Here is a 15,666-nt window from a genome sequence, read left to right as displayed (position 1 = left end):
TTTCGTATTCTTATGATTGATTTGATTTTTCAACTCATCATGGAGTTCGTCAAACGATGCAATTGACATTCTAAAGTAGTTGAAAAACTGCTATCTAACTGAAAAATAGCCTTAGTTCTTCAAAAAGAGCGTGGAATGTTCCCGTGTTTTCTCTGCTTACATTAATTGGATAAATCCAGCACTTACGGAGCACTTAATCCTACTGCGCTTAATGCAATGATACAATAACCACATAGGAACAACTCTTTTAGGATTCATTATTATTCATCTCGTGTCATAACAACAAAGTAACTGATTTTTTAAAATGGAAACTTATGTAAAGAATCAGGTGGTAAAAAATCGGCCGTCCAAAAATCGGTGTGTGTGCAAGTAGCCTTAAACTGAAGACAACTGTCTGTGTCTTGGCTTGGTTCAATAGAAAACCATTAACTGCAAACCAATCAGATACCTGTGTCATTGCATTATTGGCCCCTTCACCAACTGTCAGAATATCACGACCAGTATTTATCAGAGTAGTGTCATCTGCATGAATATATGTATTGGCATCCACATTATATTGTATTCACACATTATATTGGCATCCACATTATGTATTGGAACTCATTAATAAGTTATATTTTTGGTTATTTCATTCTTTTAATACTTGTGTTATTAGAATTTTATATTTTCCATTTTTGGACCTTTTATGAGTAGTATTTCGATGCTTTGTATTCATCTCATCTTTTCATATTATTTTTTTTAAATTATTGTATTTTTCCATATTATCATTTTGTACCTTATTACCATATGTAATAGGATAAATATTACCATTTGTACCTTATTTCTTTTTATGATTTTTTATAAGTTTTCTATATATTATATTTTAAGATTTTGCATTTTCTTGTAAAGGAGACATGTTTGGGGAAACCCGTTGTCTCCATTGTAAATGAATAAATAAATAAATAATTATAAGGTAAGTCGGTCCCGGCTGCCTAAAAAGCGGTCGTTAGGTCGTGTCAGAGGCCCTGAAATTGATCAGTTGCGACCTGAAAACTCTGACACCAGACCTGAGCCAGCCAGGTCACACGATATTATTATTTTTTTTTTATTATCAGATGACTGGACCTTAGCATCTCCAGACGGACAAAAGGAATGTTGATGTCATGCCTATGTCGAGTATTGATTCCATGAACGTTCGATCTACATTGGAGCGTTTCCCTACAATTATGAGTGTGAACAAGGCTACTGAATATATAGAGATTCACTACCGTAAGAATGCCAAGCTCAACAAAAAGTGGCTTACAGTGGGCTATTCTATCAGCTCTACTCATTATTCTGATTGCTCTCTTCTGCATTATTAATACCTCTCCAATTCTGGTAGCATTACCCCAGAATACCAGACCATACCCCAGAACCGACTGGAACAGAGCAAAATATGAAGGTTTTACATATTCAAAAGGCACACATGACATCAAACGCAGTAAGAGGAAGTTCACTCAAGACAACCTATCCAAAACCGTATTAATATGAGGAGCCCACGACAGATCGCTATCCACCGTCAGTCCAAGAAATCTGGCCTTATTAGAAATCAAGGGGTCGCTCATGTATGGTCTTAAACTGAAGACAACTGTCTGTGTCTTGGCTTGGTTCAATAGAAAACCATTAGCTGCAAACCAATCAGATACCTGTCTCATTGCATATTGGCCCCTTCACCAACTGTCAGAATATCACGACCAGTATTTATCAGAGTAGTGTCATCTGCATAAATATATGTATTGGCATCCACATTATAAGGTAAGTCATTTACAGCTATCAAAAAAGCAGAGGCCCAAGAATGGAGCCCTGAGGAACTCCACATTCAACACTCATTGTAGGTGACCATTTACCATGAACCTCAACCGTCTGCTTTCTGTTACACAGGTAGGAGCAAATCAAGTTCAGAGCTGGACCATGGATGCCGAAGAAATTCAGTTTCTCAATTAGTATTTTGTGACTGACACAATCAAATGCCCGACTCAAGTCACAAAAGGTACCCCAGGCAAAACCCCTCTTCTCAAATTCATGAAGTATGTCCGAGTCAAGAGCATCAATGGCATTGGTTGTTGATCTACCCCTACGAAAACCATATTGGGTGCCTGTGAAGATGCACTTGTTCTCAAGAAAAAAAAACTCAGCTGCTCTGAAATAATACATACAAAAAGTTTAGCCAAGACAGGGATGAGTGATATTGGCCGGTAGTCTGCTGGATACTCTCTGTTACCCTTCTTGAAAATTGGACACACTCGAGCAATCTTGAGAAAATCTGGAAATACTCCTTCCCTGAAGCAGGCATTAATGCACGACAACGGCTTAGCAACCCACTCACCAATTTCCTTCATAAGAGAGTTGGAGAAATCATAAAAGTCCCTAGATCTTGAGGATTTTAGATTCCTTATCACTCTACTTACATCCTCAGGAGTGATGAGCTTCCAATTGAAGCTAGCAGTGGAGACAGGGCAACTACCCATAAGCTCTTCAAAAGAGACATCAGTCTGCCTTATCCCCCTTCTTATTTCTCCCACACAATGTGCGAAAAACTGTGCAAAGGTATCTGGATGAATTGGAGTTATGTTCCTTTTACTTTTTCCAGGCCTCAGTTTGTTTATGATTTGCATTTATTAGATGAGTTGTCTATCACTCTGCAGTTATAATTCAGCTTTGCCACTCTAATTGCCTCTCTGTACCTCCTCCTCATGACCCTATAATCACAACCAGCCTGATGCGTACCCAAGACCTTGAAAGAATCATAGGCTGACATTAAATTAAGACACATTGACGCAAGCTCCATAGTGAACCATGAGTTCTTACTTTTCTGTGATCGTAGAGTGTTGGAAATTCGTCTTTCACTTGTATGCTTTTTAGGACATGCAACGTCAAAATGATACATCAAAGTACTGAAAAACTTATAAAAAACCGCAGAAGATGGTAAACTATGACATAACTATAAACCTCACAAGAATTCCTGTAATGGGAAAAAAGTTAAATTCAGCAACCACGATACTTATTGGATCACATACAGTTTTCTTATCACGTCAAACAGTCACATTTGTACCTCAAATTAAAATACGACACTCTCAGCATCAACTTATAACATGAGTCCATTAAATACGAAACTGTCTTTCACTTTTTTGAACATTTACACATTGCTTATACCAGTCTTTTCAATTTGTTCCAGTAATGACTGAAGGTTGGATTCGAACAATTCACAACGAACCGGCATTTCAAGCGAATAGAAAGGATTTTTCAACGCAAAGTCAGAATAAAGTTCGTAAATTTTCTTCAACAGTAGGTCTACTCCTGTTTGAGATGGTTCAGCTACTACCATGAATTTAACACCTGGAAAATGAGAATGCAATTAGAATTCTTGTTTCAATCAGAATTCATTATTTTATTACAAGTTGCGACAGTAGAGAATATTAGTTTCATTGTAATAGCTTGAAGTTTGTTTAAAAATGTAGATTGAGGGTATACACATATGGATTTGATTGCTTATTGGGATTCTAAGTTCAACGTTTTCTTTGAAAATTAAGTCTGAAGCGAAAAAATCAACAATCCTAAACATATTTAAAATTCCAAGCAAAAAAGTAATTTTTACTCTCCTTGCCCTATCACCATAGGAACGTAGTTTTCCAAAAAAATTAAGGTACCCTAATCTCAAGTTTTCTATACGTTTCAAGGTCCCCTGAGTCCAAAACCATTGTGTGTGTGTGTGTGTGTGTGTGTGTGTGTGTGTGTGTGTGTGTGTGTGGTGTGTGTGTGTGTGTGTGTGTGTGTGTGTGTGTATGTCTGCGAACACGATAACTCCATTCTTAATTAACCGATTGACTTGAAATATTAAACTTAAGGTCCTTATACCATGAGGATCCGACAATAAGAGATTCAATAAAATTCAATTCAAGATGGCGGAAAAAATGACAGAAAAAATGGCGGATAATTACTGAAAAACCTTGTTTTCACGGCTTTCTCGAAACCGGCTGTAACGATTTTCTTCAGATTCATACCATGGATAGCTATTTATAAGCCCTATCAACTGATATGAGTCACATTTCTTGGAAAATTGCAGGAGCTCCGTAATATTCTTGAGAAAAATGCCGGATAATTACTAAAAAAACCATGTTTTTCACGGTTTTCTCGAAAACGCCTCTAACGATTTTCTACAAATTTATACCATGGATAGCTATTTATAAGCCCTATCAACTGACATGTGTCTGTCTCATTTCTGGGAAAATTGCAGGACCTCCGTAATATTCTTGAGAAAAATCTTGAGATTGCAAGTATACAAAAATATTAGAGAAATTAATATATAATATGAATAAAAATGAAAATAAAACATAGAAATAGGGAAGTTCAAATGAATTTATACGAAATTTGATGTGTACGGTGTGTTGAGGGGTTTTGAGTGTGTCTGGGATGTCTCTTTTAGGATTGATTTCTTGTAGTATCCTAATACCATTAATTATCAATTTATGTCTGAAAGTAATACATCTTGTAATAAATAATTATTATTGCTCTGTTTCTTTTGTTTTGATAATATGTTATTGTGTTTAATGCTTATTATTGGTTGAAATTGTTTTGTTTTTCAATTGTATTGTATCATTGTCATATCTATCATTCTATATTTAAGTATATGTAAATGTAGAGAACTCGTTCCTCGCACACAGGCTTTGCCCATGTGAGGAACCTTCTTCAAGTTTTGTATATGTATATTCGGTATTGTTTGTACTTTCTAAGAAGAAGAATAAAGATAATTTCAATTTCAATGGCGGATAATTACTAAAAAATCATGTTTTTCACAATAATTTTCTCAAAAATGACTTGACCGATTTTTTTTCAAATTCATACCCAGTATAGTTATTTATCAGCTCTATCAACTGGCATGAGTCTTTTTCCTGGGAAACTAATGGGGAGTCCACCCCATCCTTGAGAAATGTACTTTGTAACCTCCTTCTCGTGCATGAGGTAGGTAGGTAGAGCAGTTTATAAAAAGAACACATAGTCGATCTGTAGAACAGCTGTTTTGACGAATTTTGAAAAAATACATCAAATTTCACAATTTACACAAAGGAGAAAGTACTCTGAAAACAATTATATATACACATATACAGTAGTCTGATCGTAGTTTCAAATATGTTGCCTCCAATCGTCATTATGTCATTCCCCTAAATTATTCTCGTTTGAGAATGAGGCTTACAGTTCAATGAGCAAGGAAAGTTGTGTGAGTGTACCACACCACATTTTTGGATATAGTAATTTAAAACCTCGAATATCGGTCCATAACAACCAATCCTACTTTCAAATTTTTGATTACTTACAATTATGAAAATTCCAATTTCAAAAACTTGAACATATAACTTCAAACGTGCAACATTGTTTAACAAGCGCTTACTCGAAGAGTGAATATAATTACATAAGAGTCCATTATAATGTATATTGTTTAGTTACTGCACAATAGCATAGAACTGTATAGAAAACAATAAATTATTTTTATGTAATTATGAATGAATAAATAAATAGGTTTTAAATTAGATAAAGACACTTTCTCTTGAATGCTCTAGTCTCGAAGGAGACCAATAATCTAGGGATGGATAAGAAATCCCTGATATTGTATGGACATACAGTTGGATCTGTACTGGAGACCAGATAACGTCTGATCTCCGATAATAATCTAGGGGGATACTGTTATAGTCCATAAAATCAAATCCTCATCATCTTCAATAGTTTTCCATTGAATTATATCAACTATATTTCAATATTGATTTCGTTAGTTTATTGGAGAGATACAAAAAAAATATGCGATCACTCACTGAGATGTCTCAGCACAGAAAACAACTTGGGAAATTGCCAGTGGATTTAAATTATTGTGAAATTTCAGCTATAAATAATATAGTTACTGTATGAAAACAACTACAAAACTGTAAAATTCAATATTCTAAATCATGAAATATCAATCCAAGTGTGAAGAAAGAAGAAATTGATTTGTTATTTCAGCCTGTCATTAATTTTAATATTTGAAAAATGAATGATTAATTTCAAAGTTGTTCGAGTATAACTTTCTACTTTGTCCAATCATCACTGTGGAAAAATGTAATAAATAGGCCTACCTGTCAATGTTTGGAAACAATGCAGCTTGAATGTGTCCGCCTCCAGAACCTCAATACCGGAACTCTTCGGTTCAGGACTCAGCTGACTAGCAATTGCAAACAGAGGATAGAACATGCTGGCCAGAAATATTTTCTCATTAGTTGTCATTCTTGGCCTGGAAAATCGCAATGTCAGAGGGTAGCTTTCAGAGTTGTCAATAACTTCCAACACATCTCTGCCATCATCCAGTTGTTTCCCAGTTACTGGCATTCCGTTTGCGGCGGTGAGAACATGGCCCACTAGAAAGTAATACCAACAAGAAAATTTCAGTATTCTTTATTGCCTAAAAAATGTAATTCAAAGAGGCGATTATGTTGCCAGATTGTGTTTGAAGTGTTCATCCTTTCTATGAATTAAACGAGTTTTTTGAAGTCTCAGTAACCATGCCATATTGACTACTCAAGTTTAAAGACATCGATTTCAAAAGAAGTTTATAAATATTTTTTGGACGCAACCTATCCGGCTCAACTGGTCTTGATGAAGGAAATGCGTTTGTAGAAGATGTCAATTACATTGAGGGTCAAAAATTGCTTGAGGGACAAAAAAATAGTGGAGTGGCAAAGGAAGCTTCAAGCTTCGGAGTGTTGAGAATAATGTATACTATATAGTGGAACTTTGTTATAACGTCACTTCAGGACCCACACATTTAATGATGCTATATCAGAACGACACTATTAAAGAGGTTTCAAAATCTTAATTTTATACCGAGTAAAAATAAAAAACATAGTTTTCAATAAAAACACAATTTTAATAAAGGTAATTGAGGAAATACATACTTCAACATAAATATGTAAAACTGAATCTCCACCTATAAATCAAAATATCCGTTTAGCTACGTTGCCTTCTCAGTTCTTGGCCCAATTTTCTTGATGTTAAGCTTAAATAATTTTACCAAGGTATAATTTACTAACGATAAATGCAAGGTTTTCACAATATAAGTTACTTGTAATTGGGCGGGACCTATAAATTAATGACGTTATGTCCGTGTTGACGCTACGGCCGAGGCCGCAATAACCAAGTTACACTGTATTTAAATGCATCAAATATTAAAATTGATTAACATAGTGGAGTTATATTTTTCCATGTATGTAATATATTATGTATTTTTTCAAAATACTCAAGCTTGAAGCTAACTTTGCCAGTTGCCGCTCTAGTATGTTTCAACCCTAAATTCTGTCACCCTTACCAAACTACAAGCTGATATAGTAACACTTTTCTGTTGATAAATTAACTTTACTGTTGATTAAATTAATATGAATAAACATAAGAAAACCCAAAAATTTAGTCCAAACATGCGCGTAGTAGGTACCGGTCTTTCGTCTATGTAACCTGTGTTTTTGATCTACTATTTTTTCAATTCATGTCATGCCGCCAACAATCTCACAAGTGTGGGCAATGTATGTAGAAGAAGGTATAGGTAAGTAGTGCAAGCACTCACAGTGTAATCATGGTACATAGAAGAATACAGAAAAGGTTAGACACATGTTTTAACCAAGTTTTCGGTGTTTCTGACACCATTTCACATTCAATAATAATAAACACAACAATAAGTTGCATAATTCTGAATGATTAAATAAATAAATTAATTTGTTTTATGGTAGATTTTCCGCTAGGAGTTGGAAACGTCGGTTAATAAAAGTGAATACTTAATTTAGCCACTGTGTGCAAACATGTCTTAATCCCCACATGCTGTCTACTTCTACTTACTATTTACTATGTGTGTAACATTAAACAGAGGAGAATTAAGGAAGAACTAAAACGGGCTATAGCCACTCCCCCTTGGATGTCTAATTTACACTAGATAATAGAATGGAACTTTTTCTTAGAAGTTGGCATAAATATATTCTGAATATCTGAAAAGCAAATCCCCAACCCCTTTGATTCAATTCACAACTGACAATATTAACGATTGAGACTAATGCACAATAAGATGCATCCAGAATTTTGATTACAACTAGGTAGCCTAATAAATTGAAAGACCTACGGTAATAAGTTACGTTATGCTAAGAAAAATTACTTTGTTTTGATAGTCGTGTAGGTATATTATTTTTATTCGATGTTATCAATTTAAACTTTTGCCGCCAGTCTTTCAGCTGATTACCAAATGTACTTCGAATTTTTTGAGACAACAGGTTAATACAAAAATAGTAGGTACCGTATTATTTTTAAAGCACTGCATTGAAATTTTGTGTTATCAACAATTTAAAAGCTAAGCAAGTAACTTGAAAAAAATCAATTCAATGGAGTTTTAAAATTTTATAAAACTCAATATAGTCTAGCAAAACAAAAATGATATTTGATAGCAAATATTTTTGATGAGATTTATAGTTATTGAAATAAATAATGTTGATATCCTAACCTCAAATGAATTCAATTTTAAGGTATGACAAGAATCAAAACAATATTATTAATGTAGGACGTAGAAATCAATCTACAACTCACCCAATTGAAAGCAATGCTAATCTAGAACAATATTTTTAGATATAGAATTAATCTTAAGCTGCGTTTACAACAAAGTTATTAACAAAATGTTGATCTTAACGCTCAATCTACTGTGATAGAATCTATAAGGACTAAGTTATTAACAATTTTTTAATAACTTTAGTGTAAACGCAGCTTAAAAGAAGGCAGCTACAAGAGGCAAGTGAAGGTATACTTAAGTGAGGCATTTCCAAATATAATACTTGGAATTCTAATAAGTTTTTCTCAACTCACCCATTATACCATCTTTTTGGCCAAAAGAGACTACAACTTTCTTATTCTCATACACAAGCTTCAAGTCCAGTGGATAAGAAAATGTATGTTCATTTTCTATTTTAGGTACATTATGATCATGATTGAAAATCAGCCCTCCTGATTTTGATACAATGTAAACACCATAAATAACCATGATTGAAATTGTTCAAGAAAACTTCACAACATAATAAATTATTTAAAAAAATAATTCATATTTTGCTGAACACTAAATGTTCCCTTATAATATTGCACGAATAGCTGGGATTGGAACGAGTAGGAACTGAGATAGTTTACAAAAATAATAAACTGCTGAAGAATGAATATAAGATAAAATCACGACACAAATGTTGAGTCAAAATCAAAAACAAGATAACCTAAAATTTGACAACTTGACATTAGAAATCACAGTACAAGTTGAATCAAAACGTCGCAACTCAACATCCCTCTTAAGTACGCATGCGTGAACTATAGTTAATATAGCGCTCACCTCAAGCGCTAACTTTTCTGTGATGGCCAAGGTCTATAAAATACTAGGTCTAGTATTTATAAACCTTGGTGATGGCCAGTGGAATCGATAAGATATCCTATAGGCATTTATATCAATAAATGCTAGGAATATTATATCAAACTATTAATCTATATCCTAATAAATTCTGATCCCATATCGCTCTATGTGTGGCTGGACCCTACAGGATAGAGTGAACAGCGAGCCATCCGCCACAATGACTCCCACATACCAGTGACAGTGAGAATATTATTACCATGAGTTCAAGTGGAATTATTCATACTTGCTATATAGTTCATGCAAAGTGGGAACAGTTTATATCAGAACTCATGGAAAATACATTTTTATTGAGCTGGTCACTTTCAATGTTGTATGGGAATCCAACTGCTTATAGGGTAATTTATATGAAAGCTGAAACTTATTTTTAAGATGTTTCAAGTTAAAAATGGTAGTAGACATCTAAAACGAATTAGATAAGCTTGTTTTAATATAATTTTTTTCCAGTATAATTTCTTTACACTCAAATGTTGTCGAATGAATAATTGGGACCAAGTTATTCTATTCAAAATTATTGCCAACATTGATGCTTGCAAAAATATTGTAGTTTTGATTTTTTATATGATGATTGGAAACATAAAAGAAATTGAGAACAGATACAAAATATTTTGGTTCCTTCACCATTTTTCAGCCATTGGAAAAAATCATTCTCACCTTTTTTCAGATAAAAGTTTTGAGATTAATGAAATCATTTGCAACTCTCTATCTTAAATGAGTATACTTACTTACTTACTTGTTACTTGTCCAGTCTTCTCCACAGTCTGGTGACCGGGGAATCGTCAGATATCTTCCCTTCGATGAGGTTTTCGCGTTAGTCTTGTTGGTCCCCCATTCGTCCCGTGTAGTGACTGTATGTATGCTCCTGCACATACTCCGTTGTGGTGTAGTATGGTCTCTCTATCCGGTAGCGCTTGAGTGCCCTGGCAAAGTGAGTGTCATCCTCAATGTTCTTCAGCATGACGGGCAGTTTATTGAAGAAGAAGGCTCCTGCGTAAGCTGGAGAGTCCTTGAATTTAGCAAGACGGTGCATTGGAAGGTCTATGTCCTTGGTGTTCAATTTCAACACCGCTTTGCTTCCGGTTCTCCAGCCACCATTGCCAGCGCCTTTCCCTTTATTTTGAGTTTTTTCAATTCTAGTTTTAGAGTCTCCCAGCTCAGTGTGTCAAATGCTTTTTGTAAGTCAATAAATAGGCCGGACACTGCTTGTTTATCTTCCCATAGCCTATTTATACTATTGCACTCTGCAATAGCCGTTGATGTGCTACGCCCTCTTCTAAAGCCATGCTGTTGTACCGATATCAAATTGTTAGTTTCAAGGTAGTAGGTTAGTTGAATCAACTGATCGTAGACTGCCCGTTCTATAATTTTTGATGTTGTTGGGATGTTAGCAATAGGTCTTTAATTGTTAGGGTCAGTCTTGTCACCTTTTTCAAACTTAGGAAAGATTCTAGATATCTTTAGGCTTTTTGGAAATGCTTCCTGTTCAAAAGATGTGTTGATTATGTCTATAAGTGGCTGTTTTATTTCTTCCTTCCTCGCAATATTTTATCATTTTTCCAATGATTCCATCATGACCTGAAGAGTTATTGGCCTTTAGCTTCTTAATTATTCTGCTCAGTTCTGCACTTGTGATGGCTCGAAATTCGCTGAGTACTACTGTTGTATTTTCTTCCCCCAAACAGTCATCAGTTGTGCCCCCCACTGATTCTATCGGCGGTTGAATAAATGCAGAATTCAGGATGTTACAAACATGGTACGGGTCCATGATAGTGCGACCATTGTGGTTGAGATGCAGATTGTCCTTAGTATTTGAGTATTTTTTACATCCCTTCTTGTTGTTTACTTCGGCTTCATATCTCTTCTTTGTTGTCTCATAGGTGAGTTTATCAGTTTGTGAGCGTGTCAGCAGAAGTCTTTCATAGGCCTGGCTTAATCTGTTTTTGAGGTCTATAGTTTCTTCATCCCAAAAAACGTGATTTTTAGTTGATGTCATTTTCTTTGGTTCTCTTGGCATGACATCATCTATGTTCTGTCGCAGTATTCTAACAAAGTCATCATAGGGCCTACTTAGCCTCAATAGTCCTATGGTAGTTTGTGTGTCCCCAATCTGAGTTTCAGCTTTTTCAAGTTGTAGAGTGAGTAGTTTCTGTTGAACTTATACTTGATCATATAGTTGATCTTTCTCCATCTTATAGTACAGAGTATTGATAGGTGGTCAGAGATGTGGTTATCATGTACGGAATCTGCTATTTTGCTTGCTGGTATATTATGGTAGCAACCATCTATACTTGTAGCTGACGTTTCTGTTATTCTGGTTGCTGGAAGGTCAAATATGTCACAGCCGTGTTGAATTAAAATATTCTTAAGGTCAATGAAGCTTGCATTTTCAGACTTTGGTGTATCTATGTTTGTGTCGCCAAGAATTACTATTTTGTTTTGTTTAGCCGAGTAATCTTGGAGTAAACGTCCCAGGTGGGTGAGGTATTCGTTTACTCCTCCGGGGTGTGGAGATCTGTATGTTCCAATTATTATCAGTTTTTGCTTTCTCAGTTGGATTTTTATTAGAGCTATTTCGAATTTTTGTTCCACCGGGTGATATTTTTCTTCAGGTTTGATCTCTTCAACTGATAATTGATTGTTGTCATTTCTATAAATCGCCACTCCACCCCATAAGAGTTGAGTCCGGCAGAAATAGGTTGTAAGTGTGTATCCCGGAATGTGCGTAGTTATAAGTTCCTCCTCTCTTAGGCCATGTTCCGTTATAATAAGGATATCCGGAGTGTGTTGATGCAGCTCTATCAGCAATCTATCTACTTTTCCCAGTAGTCCTCTTTGGAGGTTTTTGTGTACGGGTTTTACATTAACGGATGAATGTTCCATTTTTGGACCAAATTTGATTCATGATGCACAATTTTGAACCACCTTGACGAACCGAGAGTAATGAGCTGTAGTAGGAGAAGACCCGATCATTGCATCAAAAGTTATAAGTGTTTAGAGTTTCGATGCTTCGATCATTGTGCGAAATCTCAATGTGAGGACAATGAAGTTAGTGATGATGATTGAAGTTAAATATTAGGCGTTTTTCAAAATTCAAAGAGCATTGTTATTAGGTGTACCTGCAAATCTATATGAGATAGAATGGTCTACCTGGTCTCAGGTTGTAGAGCACATAATTACACCCAGAGGGATTTTGAATCATACATTTGAATGGTGACAATCGGAAGATGTTGATTGAAAACTAAAATTAAGATGAAAAAGTTTTTTTTAATTTTACTGATTTCTGAGTAATTGTTACTCAGTTCTTGTTGAAGATAGAGTTCTGAATGATTTCATTTTATTAGTTATTTTAGAACCTCTAGAGGCAAGAGTGAATTTCCTTGACCGATGGCTTGATTTGGCGGAAATAGATAAATACTGGAAAATTAACCGAAAGTACGATTTTTTTTAGGCACTCTGTATTTAGCACAAGAGTCACAAACCAAGGACATTTGGTATGCATATGGTTTTGGACATCTCTTATGTATCCAAACAATAGACCTATATTAAAAAATCAGACCTACAATATATTTTTGCAAGCACTTCCCTTTTTCATGTCTATATTGACCGGAATTATTTGTATTACCAACACTGAATAGAAATACACTATTGCAAATTCTAGATAGCAGAATTAATAGTAAAATGAATGATTATTTTTTCATTGCAGACTCCAACGCTACTTGTTCGCCAGATCATAACAAAAGAAACACATTGATTATGAGTACTCATTTAGAATACACATGAATAATATCAGTAATCATGTCATGATGCCAAGACCAGAACGATCAATACGTCGTCCTCTAGTAAGAAAAAAATGTTGTGGACCAATCTCAAATAAAACAACATTCATAATATGTGAAAAATGTAAGCACAGACCATGCTGTCAGATGAATTATGTTTGCAATTGTTGCCTTGCCAAACACAAATTGAAATTATGTTGTAGTTTTGAAAGGATGCAATGTGTTCACAGAACACAGTCAGAAGTGATCCTCCCAACTCATGAGGATAAAGTTCAAAAAGAAATTCAGGAGGAAGAAAGAAGTGATGGAGGAAATCAGAGAGGACTAACTGATGAGATCTTTGAAGACGTTGCTCATGCCCAAGTACAGACAATATCTGAAGAGAACAATAGTAGAGTAAATGAATTCGAATGGAATGAGAAAAATCTCTACACTCCAAAGTTTGAGAGGAATTCAAAATTGATAGAAACATATGATAATAGAGTAATAAAACCTCCACCGAAAGTATGGAATATATCTGAGGGGAAAAGTACGGTACCAAATATTTGTTACAAGACTGAATGGTATTTGGAGAACACAAAAGAGTTTTCACCAGAAAATTCTTGTGAATGCGAGCTATGCATGAAGGAACGCAAAGAAAATAGTTCAATGAATGCGTTCAAGAATTGTTTCAGTTGTTGTAAAAAGGAAAAGACTGTTTACACCAGGTATCGAAAAGTGCCAGTTCCTGATTTCAGTGAGTCTGAGGATGACAGCATTAGTCAAAGACTGAACAGAATGAAATAATTGCTGAAATGAAGGAATAGAAGATAATATCTTAATAGAAAACCCTGAAAATTATCTAGTAGTTTACGGCAGAAGAAAAAATAACTAATAGGATAAAAACCAATGAAATTTGAAAATTAGAGGATTGAAAAATATATTTGTCACATAATTTACAAATAAAATGGCTTGTATTGTAGGTCTATAACTTGTCATTAGTATTAGCAAAGAATACCATGAAGATGAAAGCAAATTGTAGCAGGATGATAGTAGTGTTGAGATACAAGATTAATTATTTCAAGTTTCAGATAATGTAGGCCTAGTTACTGTTGTAGGGAGTTGTCTTTATTGAAAGTCAACAATAAAGAAAGTAGTATTGCCAAATTGAAGGTTAGGAAAACAGTAAACAAAGTGAATGTTTACATGAGACAGGTTTCTGTAGAGGTTAGGAGCAATGTACGGTAAACAAAATCTAGCACCTGTACTCCCTCGCTTATTTTACTACTAAAAGTGTGATGGTGTCTATCGAAATATTCTTTTTGATTTTTTTGCTCTCTCTCAATGTTTTTCTTAGCCCTATTCTCAACAATTTTTTTCAATTCAACTACATTCTCTAAATGATCATCGAATGCCTTAACATCTAAATAGGAGTTCTGTTCTCTCGGGAAATCTACTTCTACGTTTTTATCTACCCTAATATCAACTGGTAAAACGGGCTCGCGACCATATAACAAAAAAAAATGGAGAATACCCTGTACTACGATGTTTTACAGTTCTTTGTGCGAAAAGAGCCCCCTCTAATATCTGCGGCCAGTGTTCAATTTTATCCGCAAGGTTTTCAAAAGAAATGTTTTAATAGTTCTATTTTCACGCTCTACCATACCATTGGCCTGTGGGTGATAGGCAGAAGTTATTCTTTGAGCCGTGCTTGTGAGTTTATTTATTATTTATTTGAAAATTTACATATTTGAGGGCACCAGGAACTGAATCCCATTATTGCCCTCATAACACACATTGAGCATACAATTTGAAAAAACAATACATTAAAATGAAAATAAAACAACTTAACTAATATACTATTGAGTTTTAGAATAAAAAAAAAACAAAATACAAAAAAAAAAAAAATAGAAAACCTTGCAAATATGAAACTTATAGTATAGCAGATAAAAGAAGAAGAAGTATGTAACTAATACTGAAAAATTCAAGAAGAAAAGAAAAAAAGCAAAGAGAATTATGGAAACTTTGCAAATATGAAACTTATAGATAAAAACACTAATATATTTTGTAATACATAGGAAAGAAAAAAAGAATAAAAAAGACAAAACTCAACAAACATGAAATTCTTCAGAAACTATATTAACGAATCCCCTACCCTGATCATTAATTTGGATCAACGGGCAGCCGTGTCGGCATACTATTCCATACAAAAACTTGGCTACTTCATTAGCATCTTTACTTGGCAGGGCTTTATATTAGAGGCTCATATTTGCCTCTGTCCATTTCGTGAAATAATCTATAGCAACCACAATATACTTCATCCCCCCTGACTCAGGCATATGGACTATGATTGTCTATCCCTATTTAACACATCGGCTTTGCTGGCCTAGGCACGGGCTGCAACTCAGGAACCATTTTAATATTTTGTGAATTGACGTTTTGACAATTATTACA

At 34.6% G+C, this 15,666-nt stretch overlaps 1 protein-coding gene and 1 long non-coding RNA gene across 2 annotated transcripts; one reads left to right on the top strand and one right to left on the bottom strand.

Moving 5' to 3' along the window:
* Positions 1–3,142: 3,142 nt before the first annotated feature.
* On the bottom strand, positions 3,143–9,349 carry LOC111050026 (trafficking protein particle complex subunit 4). The gene is made up of 3 exons (XM_022336260.2): positions 8,875–9,349; positions 6,120–6,398; positions 3,143–3,354 (listed from the first exon to the last, which is right to left on the bottom strand). The coding sequence occupies exons 1-3, from the start codon at positions 9,047–9,049 to the stop codon at positions 3,155–3,157; spliced, it is 654 nt and encodes a 217-aa protein (XP_022191952.1). The 5' UTR covers positions 9,050–9,349; the 3' UTR covers positions 3,143–3,154.
* On the top strand, positions 7,930–14,710 carry LOC111050027. The gene is made up of 2 exons (XR_002606028.2): positions 7,930–8,540; positions 13,161–14,710. It is a non-coding gene; the product is annotated as an uncharacterized LOC111050027 (long non-coding RNA).
* Positions 14,711–15,666: the final 956 nt, after the last annotated feature.

Source organism: Nilaparvata lugens, chromosome 5 (genome assembly GCF_014356525.2).
Source record: "Nilaparvata lugens isolate BPH chromosome 5, ASM1435652v1, whole genome shotgun sequence".
Lineage (NCBI taxonomy): Eukaryota > Metazoa > Arthropoda > Insecta > Hemiptera > Delphacidae > Nilaparvata > Nilaparvata lugens.
Note: the sequence above shows the minus strand (reverse complement) of the source record. Positions and strands in the feature narration are given on the sequence as shown.

What these genes read in the sequence shown, in the direction of transcription:
- LOC111050026 (XM_022336260.2), bottom strand. Translation starts at nt 9,049, where the DNA reads ATGGTTATTTATGGTGTTTACATTGTATCAAAATCAGGAGGGCTGATT. An exon ending in CCAAAAAGATGGTATAATGG is followed by an intron (nt 6,399 to 8,874) that starts GTGAGTTGAGAA and finishes ATTACTTTCTAG; the next exon opens with TGGGCCATGTTCTCACCGCC. An exon ending in TTGTTTCCAAACATTGACAG is followed by an intron (nt 3,355 to 6,119) that starts GTAGGCCTATTT and finishes CTCATTTTCCAG; the next exon opens with GTGTTAAATTCATGGTAGTA.